The 13742-nt window shown below is 38.3% G+C and overlaps 1 protein-coding gene across 1 annotated transcript; it reads right to left on the bottom strand.

Annotated features, from left to right (window-relative positions):
* Positions 1 to 1412: 1412 nt before the first annotated feature.
* LOC145489980 (arylsulfatase I-like) lies at positions 1413 to 10737 on the bottom strand. The gene is made up of 8 exons (XM_081469068.1): positions 9998 to 10737; positions 9068 to 9227; positions 7617 to 7729; positions 6377 to 6526; positions 5414 to 5662; positions 4897 to 5041; positions 2911 to 3177; positions 1413 to 2362 (listed from the first exon to the last, which is right to left on the bottom strand). The coding sequence occupies exons 1-8, from the start codon at positions 10103 to 10105 to the stop codon at positions 2031 to 2033; spliced, it is 1524 nt and encodes a 507-aa protein (XP_081325194.1). The 5' UTR covers positions 10106 to 10737; the 3' UTR covers positions 1413 to 2030.
* Positions 10738 to 13742: the final 3005 nt, after the last annotated feature.

The raw sequence follows: 13742 nt of genomic DNA, 5'->3' as shown, positions 1-13742 counted from the left end.
AAAATGACAAAAGAAACTCGGAAAATAATCTTTTCAAAAGAGCCGTTAATCCTTATAGATACGTTAGTCTTCAAAACGATTAAGCCGGTGTTTAATTTCAGGGTAAGACCCAATCCGAAATGATCTAAGATTTCACATTAACCGAGGCCTAATTTGGGAGAGTATTCTTCGTGTAGGAAACAGTTTTGCTTCCTACAGTACATAATGCACGAGTCATTGTACAATTGCGTGGTAGTGGTATGCCGTTCTTCGTTCCTAGTTGATTGATAAGCCGTCAGTCACAGTCTCTGTTTTGTCCACTGTTTTGTTCCCCTTGTTTCCTTGCTTCTGTACCTCCAGTTGGCAACCCATCATTATATCCTTGATATGTGACTTGACCAATTACTTTAATTGATGTCTTAAGTTTTACCCAGTCAAAATCTCTCATAACGAGTTTATGCGGCGCTCAAAATTACGAGTAAACCTCTCTAGCTTTCACTCGTTTTGTAAGAACGTCTAATTTTTAGACTGAGGCAGAATATTCTTATATCTTTTTGTTGTTTGGCGAACCCGAAACGTTAGCATTTCTGGCATTCCAGTGAATCATTCCAGCGAATCAGTGCGTACGCATAATGAACCACAGGTTAAGCTCATTTCAATAGCCTCCATTTGGGACGAATATATGCTCGGATATTTGCCCGCGGATGTTATCTATCCCGAGAAGCGAGCAGCTTTCTGAGAGCGAAGCTCAAGGGAAAATGTGAGCTTTGAGGATAAGATAATGCCCAGGAACAAATACCAAAGTATAATCTTAAAGTCAAACGGAGGCTATTGTGTTTATTATGCTTCAAATAGTTTCTGCAATGCCGAAGATCCTATGAAAATTGCTTCCTATCACCTGGATATTCTCCAGTCTTAGGTGGAGCTTATTCAGTCACGTGACGCGTTTAGACCAGTCATGTGAGAGCGAAAATATTTGATGGATATGTCGCCAAAAGCGTTTGATTATCGGACTGTATAGACTCGCGCTTTACGTTTTATCTAACTTCAGACTGTTCTGGTCTTCCAATAAACAATTTTCCCGACCATAGACGACTGTACATGTAGAGGAGACATTCTATTAGAAAGCAAATTCTCCGTCTCGGTCGCTTTCATTTCTACTCGTGTTTCATTCAACTCAAAAAGTGAACACCCCACCACAAAGTTTGCCCCCTTTTCGAGATACGACTTTGCTCAGATCATTTGTGTTCACGTTATCCAGTCAATTGAGAAATTCAGTGAAATCTGAGAGATGATTACAGCAAACTCGGCGCTACGAAGGTTTTGTGGAGGTGATAACATATGAATATCTTTCTAAATAGATGGCACGCAAAAACTGTTACAGCCATGCTGTTTTCTGTTGTCTAAAATTAACTGAAATGACAAACACAGAGTTATTATGTAACCCATCTTTTATTCTAAACACCGTCTTACTTGTAGGGGATATTTCTGGTCTTTTTACCCTTAAAACACAAGTTTAACTTCTATCTAAAATTATTCCCAATAAAGTAAAAAAATTGAAACCTTCAAGGCTGAACTCGGTCACGATTAGTATAATAACTGCCTTACCATCACATTGTATATATTATATTAATTTTTAATAAACTACAAAAAGTGTACATAGAATTAAGATAAAACGTATTCACCCGCAAGGACAAATAAAAGCTAACCATTTCTCGAATCAGTGCTGTTCTCAGACAAACTAGCTAGATCTCGAGCAAACAGGTAGACAAGAAATATCGTAACCATGAAAAAATCAAGTCTGATAACAATATCATATAAAGATGAATTCTTTTACAAAGTGTTTCTATGGCAGCCATATTGGTGTTCCTAAACAATACAAAAAGAATTCATTTCCCAAAGGATAAAACATTTAATTGTTTAGGACTATCAATATGGCCCCTGTGACGTCATGTGAAAATGCTCCTCTGGTCATTGCTGACTCTAAAGCAATCCGAAGTGTCCAACTTTCTAATGGTCAATTCTAGCTCAGGTTTTCTCTCTGTCGATTTCTAATCCCGCCACGGCGTCCAAACGCCTCCGTGAGCATTTGGGTCAGCAGCTTCGTCTTTGGGTTTATATCTTGGTGGAACCATGGACTTTTTGTACTTTTCCATCACGCTCAGTAACTTGTTCAATACATCCGGGTATTTCTCTGCGACATTGTAGTACTCACAAGGATCATCTTCAATGTTGAACAGGCATGGCTTTTCTCTGCACTCCGCTGGCGTGGCTGGGGGCTCGCCAGAGCAATTAATCACTACATTCTTTAGTGGTGTATCCCTGAAAGACCTACTGGACTCTGTAAGTCCTGGACGAGGATACCATTTACTGCGAGCAGTACCTAATAAAATACAGAAAAAGTAAGTTTAGATAAAGTCTCAACTGATAAACCAGCAAAGTGTAGTATACGAATTCACATGTGGTTTGTGCAATACAAATTATATTGGGTACACTTGCCGCGCGCCACCTCCATCAACGCGTAGAAGAACATAAATATTCTGTGATTGGAAAACATTTCAGGGACGAGCATGGCTTAACACCTGACAACTTCATTAAGAACTTTAAAGTCATAAAGAAATGTAGAGGCAAACTCGAATGTTTGTTGATCTTTGAAATACTGTGGGTTAAGAACAAAACACCGAAACTGAACACGCAAGCAGATTTCATTCGCGCGAAACTTTTTACCTGAATGCTTTCATGTCACCTTTGCTAATTTATTTCTTCAGATTCTTGCTTCTATAAATATGCCTTGCCGTTATTTTTAATGTATTCATTCGACAGTGATGACATGAAGTCGTCGAAACATCATGTTGCTTATCACCCGTCAGTTCAAAATTACGATGTGAACTCGATGGAATTAAAAATAAGAGTAAGGAAGGTGAACATTACTTGTATTAACAAATTTCCACTGCTGAAAACGAAGCGCAGAATCGTCGCCATCGATATTGAGTAATATTTCAGTGCGTGGATTTTGTTCTCCACGAGTCAGGGTGGGCCACATGTCAAACCCATCCAGATTTTCCAGCTTGCTGGTGTTCCCTCCTGCCAGCCCGTAGAGCGTTGGGACCCAGTCTGTAGCGTGCATCATGTCCATGCTTACTCGGCCTTTGGTGCCCAGCAGGGGACTGTGAACGAGCGCCACACCACGCACTCCACCTGAAAAAAAAAACAAGAAGATCTGTTAGATCTTATAACCGCGCTTTTAAAATTTAACTGTTTTCTTAGCACTACAGTCGCAACGCAGTGTACATTCCAAAGCAATCCTTGATGATTCATTGATTACTGTAGACACCACATTACTTGATCAACACAAACTGTATTATTGCACCATCAGTCGTAACCGGTGTGAAATCTCCGATGACGTAATAGTCTTAATCTGGAACTTTCTTCGGGATACGTATGGGCATGAAGATACGAACACTATTAACAACAGCTTTCCTTCTTAAAAATCACGGTTAAATTAAATTGTTTTTTCCCTTGAGTAAAGGACCAGCAAAGAAGTCACACAAGTCACATAATTCAAGAATTGCGTTATCCACGGCTATCTTTAGTACGGTGGTTATTTCCCTACCAATGACGTAATCCTTGCACGTTCTGACAAGTTCGTTGCTTGGCTTGCAAATATTTAATTTTCCTTCCGATCTATGAATTGGCTGCGATGAAACAGTCAAAGGATTTACTTCATTTGCGTAAAACCACAAGAAATACTCACAAAATTACAAATAAATTAATGACCGTCGCTTCTGCCGAAATAAACTTGCAAAGTAAACACGATCTTATTTGTCACGTAGCGAAAGTGAAAGCTGCAACGTCAGCGCATTCCATGGCTGACGTAATACCTCTTTTTAGCGTATTTATTATTCCCTTTAAATCCAACGCTTTGATAAAACGAAAAGAAAATATATTTTACCCACAAAAAAGAAAACAATATCCGTAAAATTGTCCGTGTGTTTATGTTTTAACAGCTTCTGGCGGAAAAACATCACACGTTGCGTGACTCAAAGTTTGGCCGAGCGGAGGTCTGCGTCTGGTCACCGACAAAAAAAAAAATAATAAACCACGGGTAAACCTAGAACCGCGCTCGGCCCATGGCCGCGCGGTTAATTAAATAAATAAAAAATTAAAAAAAGACAGGAATCAGGAAAAAATATGTAAGGCCTTCGAACGAATCACTAAAATTTCAGAACCAAATGTTGTCACCGATAACTTAAGAAATGAGAACTTTTCTGACTAAGTTTGAAAGAACTCTGTTAAGAAAGTTCATTCACGTACTTAACCCTGAACTTAGTTTTCAGATGACCACTAACGGAGCGTGGTTTTTCGATTTCGCATATTATGTGCAACTTGTTGAACTTACAGAAAACAAGCAAATATGAAATCACACATCATGCTCGAAGCAATCACAGCAAATGGGACGAAGAAATCATAAATAACCTTGATCTATCTTGTGATTCAAGATGGATGACTCTTTTGATACTCGGGGCTCTAAATTGGTGTACAAGACAGTTGACGTAAAACAATAGAGATCAAAAGGACAAAAGAAGGAGGAAACAATGAAAGCAATAGGTTTCTGACGTGTCCTGTGTCTTCTACACCAAGAAGGAGCCCTCGATGGTACATCTCTCGCAAAGATTTCGTCGTTGGCCGATCCTTCGTTATGCATACAATTTTCTTTGAATTCTCTCCCCTACACACAAACTGCAGTCATCTTCCGTTAAGAAAACCCTGCCCTTTTTGAAAGAATAATAGATATAGAGCTTCAGTTACGCTCAGCTAGTTGAATATGTTTCATAATGGTTTGTGCTGGTTACCGGCTTCCCAGTAAAGCTGAAACGACGGCCTCAACTAATTTACTTAATCAACTGAACAAAGCACCTTCCCAAAGTGTTGTTTTCATTCCTCTCAGTGGATAATTACAGGCACTGTTGCCATCAAGACCAGCTGCAGGTCCTCCATTATCAGTAGAGAAGATTATCACCGAGTTGTTGTACATGTTACGAGCTTTCAGGGCGTCTACAACCTGTAATAACACGACAAAAAATGCAATTATTTACCTCCTCGATTGAAGCAACGACGTGTACACGGTTTTAGATTTTTACTCCGGAAAAGAAACCAAACTGCTAATCACAAATCCCTTTACGCATTTAAGTGAAATATTTTATGGTTATTAGTAGAATTCTACTCGTATACTTATGTAAATGTTGCAATCCGATTGGCTGAACTATCATACACTAATATCTTCTAGTGGTTCAAAATCTTATCTGAATCCTCTTAACAGACACTTCGAAAACGTCAAGAAGCGTCCGTCATTTTGTTAACAACGGCACACGGTTACGCCAATCAGTATTCGCTAAAGGTGTGGCTAAAAGCTTTTTCTAACATGTCTCAATACCTTGCCTACAGACTGATCCAACACTGTTACCATAGCAGCAAATATCCTTCTTCGTTCGTTTTTAATATCTTTAAATTTGTTAATTACATCCTGTGGAGCTTGGATAAGTTGATTCCCGTTGGCGTTGTGTACAGCTTGGTGGGCAAGATACATAAACATCGGCTTGGAAGTGTCATGTGCGTTAATGACGTCCACAGCCTTCTCAGCAAAAAGGTCCGTTCCGTAGTGACCCCATTCATCCCAAACAGGCTATAGAAAGGAGAATATACGGACACAATATACGGAACAGTGATGTCACCGATATCTTCGCTATTACGGTTTTAAATTACAGATAAAGTGTTAATTAGCCATGCAGTCTGAAAAAACATTTGAATAATAATAAGAATATTTACAGAGGGTAACACCAAAAAAGCTAACATTGGACAATTCCTGGAAAATCTTTTTGCAATTATGGGATTCTGATTTCGTAACCGAGGCCGTAGCCAGTCTGAGGCAAACCAAGGCCTCAGCCATTTTTTCCGTTTTTGTGCTTGTTGTTATTGTTGTTGTTGTTGTTGTTGCTGTTGTTGATGTTTTAGGGTGAATGTAAAACACTTCTAAATACCTAGGAAGAGAATTTAACAATGGACATTCACTCTATAGCTATGAGACGCAGGCAGGGAATCATGGTAGTTGTATGCAATGTCTCAAAGATGTCATGCACGTGATGAATACTTGACTACCATGATTTCCTGTGTGCAAGTCTCATAGGGGGAATGGCCCATTGTCCCAGTCACATTTTTTTCTGGCTACGGCCCTGGTAACTTCATTTCATTGTGTTCGAGTCTCTAAACGTAGTTCATATATACACTTGTTTTGTAATGAGATTTCTTGCCAGTTATGTTGGGAATGGGAGTAGCTGGGAGTCAAAATGGAGGGGAAAATGATGGAAAAATGATGGAAAATGAGGAAAAGTTTTTATACCGTGGTGTTGTTGTGAAGGTCTAATCCCCAGAAGCCGTCTTCAGCTTGGGAGTGGTCCCAATAGTCAGTTTTGCCACTCCAAAATCCAAAGAACGAATCAAAGCCTCTGTTAGTTGGAATGTAGGCACTCTTGAAAAACCCAAGATGCCACTGAAAGTATACAAGAGCTGTATGTTAACTGATGTTCTGTGGAGCTATAGTGCAATGTAGACACCACAAGCAAAATGCCCAGCTGTTAAGGTTTTTGTCAGGCCAAACTGCTTCAGTCTTTGATAGAAAATGCACAATTGAACCTCCGCTAACACATCTCGCAGTCCAACAACTCCAGAAAGCAGACACTTGTTCATGGTTCCACAAATTGAAACACATATTTTTTTCAACCTTCCCTAGCTAACCTCTCCTAGCTATGCGGACGCGGGGAATCATCGAACAAGCCTCGGTTTCCCCTCCATATCGTGCAGATTAAATGCCCTAGGGAGATCTCCACATTATTCAGGGGAAGCCCACATCAGGGGTATTGTAAGGTCTTTAGCGATTACTGTCAGGTTTGGGGAAATGATTTATAGAATATTTGTATGGTCTTTCCACTTTAAAAGCTATTTTATTTTGTCTACAGGACTTGAGAGAGCAGCAGAAATCAAACCTAAAAACGAAAATTCAAAAGCGTTATTTTCATTGTTATTTCTTTGAGTGCACCCTACTCTAAAAGATAGTTTGACAGCCAAAAATAGTGGTGTTTCGTCAAGAACACTCACAGTGAGACCAAAACCCTTGATTAATACACCCCTAAACAACATGAAGAGCATCCCCAACCTTTCTTTTCATATGGGAGACCCCCCCCCCCCCCCAGATGACAGTGTAGCAGTCGTGACTGCACAAAATTCAGCAGTCCATATGTTTCCTGTGTGTTGGACTATTCAATGAATAATTGCACACAATTATTACTAGAATCACTTTGCCGCATGTCCCAGTTGTATCAGCAAAACTGCTTGAAATGAAGAGACTAATATAAGTATCTTTTACAACCAAGGAGCCCATTTGCTAAATCTCTGCTCAAGCACACACAAAACCAATCTTGTTCTCAGGACCCTGGGAACGAGGTTGGATTGAAACTGATTTGCACACAGTATCACCATGCCTCAAACAGGTAGTGACAGAGTTGAAATAAAAAAGGACCTCAGTCTGTACTTACAAGCTGGTAAGTAAAAGCAACCATCACCACAATCAATATTTTTATTACCTTGCCAATAGCGTGTGTTTGGTAGTCTTGCTCTTTCAGATATTGAGGCAGAAATACTTCATCAAGACCAACTCCAAAAGGTAGAGCAGCAGAAATCACCCGATGTTGCATACCTAAATAAAAACAAAACAAGCAGATGTAGAACACAATCTGGTTTTACCAGGAATTGTTTATGCAGAAAGAGGTACTTGCAATTGCCTCAGCTGCAGACAACATGAGTCAGTAGTGCCTTAAAATCTCTTCATGTATGTTCTTTATTAAGTGCAAAAATTGTAGAGACCTTTTTTTTCTCTGTTTACCACAATTAATGTGCTTTCCACACATGCGGGCAGGGGCGGGGGGGGGGGGGGGGAGGGAGGGTGAGATTCATGGCAAATTAAGTTGAGTTCGATCAACGTCTTACTGAAACATTTAAATGGTTATTATGGGTATACAAGATAATATCTATGAGCATTATGTGCTTGTCATCCTGAAATGGACCCTTTTGCCATATGAGGGAAAATTGGAGACTTCAATTCAAAATTGAAAAACAAAAATTCAAAAAAATGTTGGGCTTTTAAGACCCAAATCGTGGGGAAAAGCAGGGAGTAATGCTTTAAGTGGTCACAACTGGAAACAAGACCAGTCCAACTGAACATAATTGCAAATTAGGATATGCTATCCACTACACAATGGGTACTGATTACCTGTCTATTGAATAACGAAGGACCATGGGCCATAGAAAGTCACTAGGGACTGGTTCAGTAAATTCTGGGAAAGGATTATGATGGACAAATACAATGAGGGGTGGCGAATGGTAAATGCGAGTCTTTGTGAGACGGCGAGACAAGTGTTTTTCTCTGCGAGCCCAAGACATTTTGACTTTTTAGATTGTGAGACCGAGACTTCAAAGCATTCAGACTCTTAAAATTTGAGCCCCAGATTTAGTTGAGAGCTAGAATGAGCTTGTACAGCCTTTAGCCAGCTTCTTGGAACTGACTGGAACTGGAAATTCGATTATAACACACTACATTAGGATATCCTAGAGAAAAATAACTGTTTTTCTGGCATCAAAAGGGACATTGCGGTAGGTTTTGTACCTATTTGTAGAATTAAGACAATTTAGGAGAATTAAAATGTAGGATTAACTTTTTTTCAGAAAATTTGTAAGTTGCTTCATTGAAATTGAAAATCAAGTGAAGCTGGAAGACATCATTTATAAAAACAGATAAATGACAAATCGGGACTTCAAGACCCTTAGCCTTGCGAAAAATCGAGACTCCGAGACAGCTTCGTATAAAAATTGAGACTGCGAGACGCACATAACTGCTAAAAAACGAGACTGTGAGACCCATGAAATTCAACTAAAATTTTATGAGACCCAGAGTTTCTGAAGGACCATTCGCCACCCCTACAATGGTTTCTCAAGAATAGCACACAAGTCCTTATGGGATTGCTAAAACTTGACTTACCAGTATGTATAGGATATCGGCCAGTCATAATAGCACTGCGTGTGGGTGAACAAATTGGCAGCACATAGTAATTGTTCAGAATAACTCCACTATTTGCCAGATCATCAATATTAGGAGTTGGAATTTGGTCTGAGCCATGAAAACTCACATCATCCCAGCCCTATATTGAACATGAATCACTCATTAATTATCATCATGATAGGTAGGCTTGACTAGTGTCATTTATCTAGGAGTTAAGATACAAGCAGTAGAGTTGATATGCATCTATTGACCGAGCAACTTTGTATAATTACATGCATATACATGTATCAGACCAGTGTTGAATTCAACACAATGTGATAGGGCATCTGGGTGGGTAGGGGCAGGGGGTTGGACTGCAAGATAACAATTCAGTCTTGAAGACAACTATCTATTCAAGTTTGAATATAAAGAGAAATAATTCCAAGAATCTATTATTATGACTGAGTGATTGATTGACTGATTGACTGACTGACTGACAGACTGACTGACTGACTTATTGATTGATTGATTGACTGATTGCTTGCTTGTTTGATTGATTGAATGACTGACCGACTGATTGATTGATTGATTGATTGATTGACTGACTGACTGATTGATTGATTGATTGATTGATTGATTGATTGATTGACACATTTTTTCACTTTTGGTCTCCTTTGAAACAAATGTAACTTACGTCTCCCTAGATAAAAACATGAAAGTTGATATGAAAGTGACTTTTAGTAATAAAAATACAAATAAACAAACCAATACAAAATAAACGTAGATTAAAATTTAAAAAGATGGCAATCTCAGTACCCTAAAACAAATCGAATTTTTTCCAGTTTTACCCTCTAGACTCAAAAAAAGCTCCGCCGAAGCGGGAGATTCCGTCTGACTCCAGGTTGGCGTATATGAATTAGTCGTGCTTACCAAATCATCCGCCAGTATGAAGATAATATGAGGCCTTGAGCTCGATGCATCTGCAGTAAAACTTAAGACTGACAATATCTGCAGACCTGCAAACAGAAGTCGGTCCATTGCTTGGAAACTGGAGGAAACGGCGCGGTTCTTGAGGTAGATAAAGGCAAACTTTCGACAGATGTGACAAGCAGCTCTCTAAACCAGTTTACCAAAAGATAGAAAGCTCAAAACATCGATCCCTGTAAAAATGGACAAAATCTAGTCATATGATGTTGTTGTCAGATCTAGTTACCAGCTCGCGGTATTCCTGTCACGCGACGTTCCCTGTTATTTCAGGGTAGGGGGAAGGGCTCAGAAAGATTTAACTTCCTGACCTTTTGCAGGAGGCTATTCCCGAAGACGATTTTGTACACGAAATTTTTATCAGCTGCATGGTTCGAAACCTTAGTTTTCAAGTTTCGTGTTGTAGAATTTGCTGGAAGAAGGAACCCCGAACTATTTCCTACCCGTGGGTACACTGCACAGATATATAACCTATTTTGTTCACGGGCAACTTCCGGTGCGTTCTACGTGATCATGTGACAATCCTGTGATGTTCCTGTGATGTGCTTTTGTTCGTTGTTGTTACTCATGATCACGCAACCAAGCTGACCGGAGGTAGGACTTCATTTCTTATCAGTTAAACCTCCGAATGCAGGGGCACTTATTGACATTTCATTCAATTACAAAAGTGCCTATTGCAATTGACTATTGTGTAATGCTTCGACTGTTCGACTCATGTGCAAGACGACTCAGGTGGCTCAAAGTGGCCCTGCAGTCAACAACAACAACAACAATTTATTGGTATTCCCATATAGATGGTGTTACCTAAATACAGAATCGCTAAATAAAAATTCAAAAACGAAACAAATTACAACGGCAACAAGAAAGAAAAATAAACATAGTTAGTTACAAGATTCTTCATTTTAAGTTCAAGGGTTACAAAGTTCTCTTATTTGTAGTGCTTCATATGTAAAGTAACCTAGTTTTTTACAAATAAAAGTGTCAGCATTGTTAAATAGAAATATTGTTTTCTCTGTGTTATTAAAGGAATCAAATTTTGGATATTTCTTGATGATGTCATTTGTGACTTGTTGTCTAATATTATTGTATCGGTCACAATGAAATAAGAAATGCATTTCATTCTCAATTTGGTTAGAACAGCAGTACTGACAAATTCTAAGAGTTTCAGGTAATTTAGGAGTACAGTGTCGCCCAGATTCAATTCTAAGATTATGATTACCAGATCGGAGTTTTGCCAAAGCTTGTCTATCAGTTGAGGTTCTTTACTTGTTCTAGGTACTCAGATTTGCTTACATCACTTTTAAAACTTGAGTAGAAATTCAACTTTCTGTTAGACCGAATTATCTCCATTTGGTGTCTTTTCATATCATTTGAGATGTGACATTTTAGTTTTTGTAAATTATGTTTGATAATTTGTTTATTGTAATTGTGTGTGTTTATATTATGCGGATGGTTTTGGTCATCTAAATAATTTTTGATGATTTCATTGACTGTTAACATGAAAGAAGACTTTGCTTCATTTGCCAGGTGATTGGAAATATTGAGGCATTGTTTGGCAACGCTATCTTCTGGGAGAGGGACAAGATGTAGCCAAAATTTAATAATTCTTGGAAGAATATTAAATTCTAATGACAACCGTCCTGTTTCGTTTCGAGCAGCAATATTTGGATAGATTCCTTTATTGAGTAGGAAATTAAATAATTTTGTTAAAGAGGTAGTCAGATAAGGAATTCCACATTTTAACATTTCACTCCTTATTCGGTCAAGGCCAGCAGTTTTCTTATTTTTGAGCAGTTTTATAGAATGCTTAACTTCATCCTCAGAAAAAGGTTGATCTAATTCAGCAAATTGTGACAGGATTGTTTCTCTGTTTTTTAACTCTTTGATTATTTCATCTTGTTTCTCACAGAGATTATCGGCGTTTGGTGCCGAATGTAATTGTTGAAAATGATTGTATAGCTTGCGCAAAGGAACATTCGAGTCAGGTGAAGCTTTTTTCTGAGTCGATAAAGATCTTAAATTGGCCCAAAACTCGGTTGAGGCTCTAGTTTTAACGAGTTCATCAATTTTGTTATCCCAATATTTGAGTTTTTTATGTCGTAATAACTGTTTGTACTGTCTTCTTACAGACAGATATTCAAGTCGAGTTTACTCGTCGAAAGGATTTTTATGGGTTTTATGTGAAAGGCGGCTTAAAAGTTTTTTTACATTACTGCAGTCACTATCAAACCAAATTTGAGAGTGCCTTTTTTCGGAGTTCTTGTTCACTTTTACCAATGATAACGAATGTTTGGCAGCAGTTTCTAATATTTTTATGAATTTATCTACTATTTCGTTAACGTCTCCTACATGATCAAAGTTTAAAATTTCAAAGTCATGAATCAACTTTTTAATTTCATTGGATTGTAGCGCAGAAGTGAATGAGTCTTTAGAATCTTCTGTCCACTTAAATTGTATAGGAAGGTTGAAGAATTCACCTTCGTTACTTGTATCTTTGCTATTTAACAATGATGAGTCAATTTTTATCCAACTTAGTAGCTGGCAATGGTCTGAAAAAGGTGATGGTTCTCGAACAACAAACGTTTCGAAAAGGTGCAGAATTTCATGACTAACAATTATATAATCAATCGTACTGAAACCTTGATTTCCGTGAAAAGTAATTTTTCCGAGCGAGTCACCTTTGCATCTTCCATTCAATATTCTTAAATCTAAAGATTTACACATTTCTAGGAGATGTTTTCCTAGATCGTTAACATTATTATCCAAACTTTTCGTGGGCATTACCACAATTGGTAAAGGGGAGTCACCCCCTGGTACAAATTTATAATTGTCGTTGCTGATGAAATCACTTTCTATTCCCGTGCGAGCATCGAAATCACCCGCTAGAACTATATAACTATTTCTTTTGAAAAGATTTATTTCATTTTCTAAATTTAAAAGTGTATCAGGATTAAAATAAGGAGAGTGTTTTGGAGGAATGTAACACGAACACAATAAAATATCTTTGTCTAACTGAAGAATATTTTTAGTTATTTTTAGCCATATATACTCAGGGGTCTGTTTGACAAGTGAGAAATGGGGCGTGAGGAATTTTTTTACAGCTACTAAAATCCCACCAGAAAATCTACCAGATCTCTTGTTGTTGAGTTTTCTGGGTGGACTAAGTGCAATTATGTCAAAACCGGGCAATTCATTCACATCCGAGCCCCAGATTTCTGACATTATGGCAATATCACTGCTATTATAAAATTGATTAAGAAAATCACTGTTATGTAATTTGTGACCAAACACCGAATCTTTGCCCAATCAATTAATGTTCGAACAACTGAGTTTCAAACAGTTTGTTGAACGAACTGATAACTGCCGAAGAAAACAAATTAATTGAGATCAATAAAAAGTCTATTGTTTTACACTGTCAGAGGGATAGTTCGCGTATTGACCCAGAAAAATTTTGCGGGGCATTCCGCATGCAGGACTTTGAAGCACTGGATATTCTGCTCATTTCAATCGAGTACATGCGGTTTGACAAGGTAAAAATATGCTGCTTTGGACTTCATACATGCATTCTGAGCTCTCGAGTAAAGCGAGCTTGATAACCAGCAAAAAATTGGACTGACTACTGCCTAAACTGCAGGGAGACTAGGATTGCAACATATACTAGTTATGTAACGCTTTCAAATGGCATACCATG

Source organism: Orbicella franksi, chromosome 6, assembly GCF_964199315.1.
Source record: "Orbicella franksi chromosome 6, jaOrbFran1.1, whole genome shotgun sequence".
Lineage (NCBI taxonomy): Eukaryota > Metazoa > Cnidaria > Anthozoa > Scleractinia > Merulinidae > Orbicella > Orbicella franksi.
The sequence above is the reverse complement of the archived record's forward strand: the minus strand, read 5'-3'. Positions and strand labels throughout refer to the sequence as shown.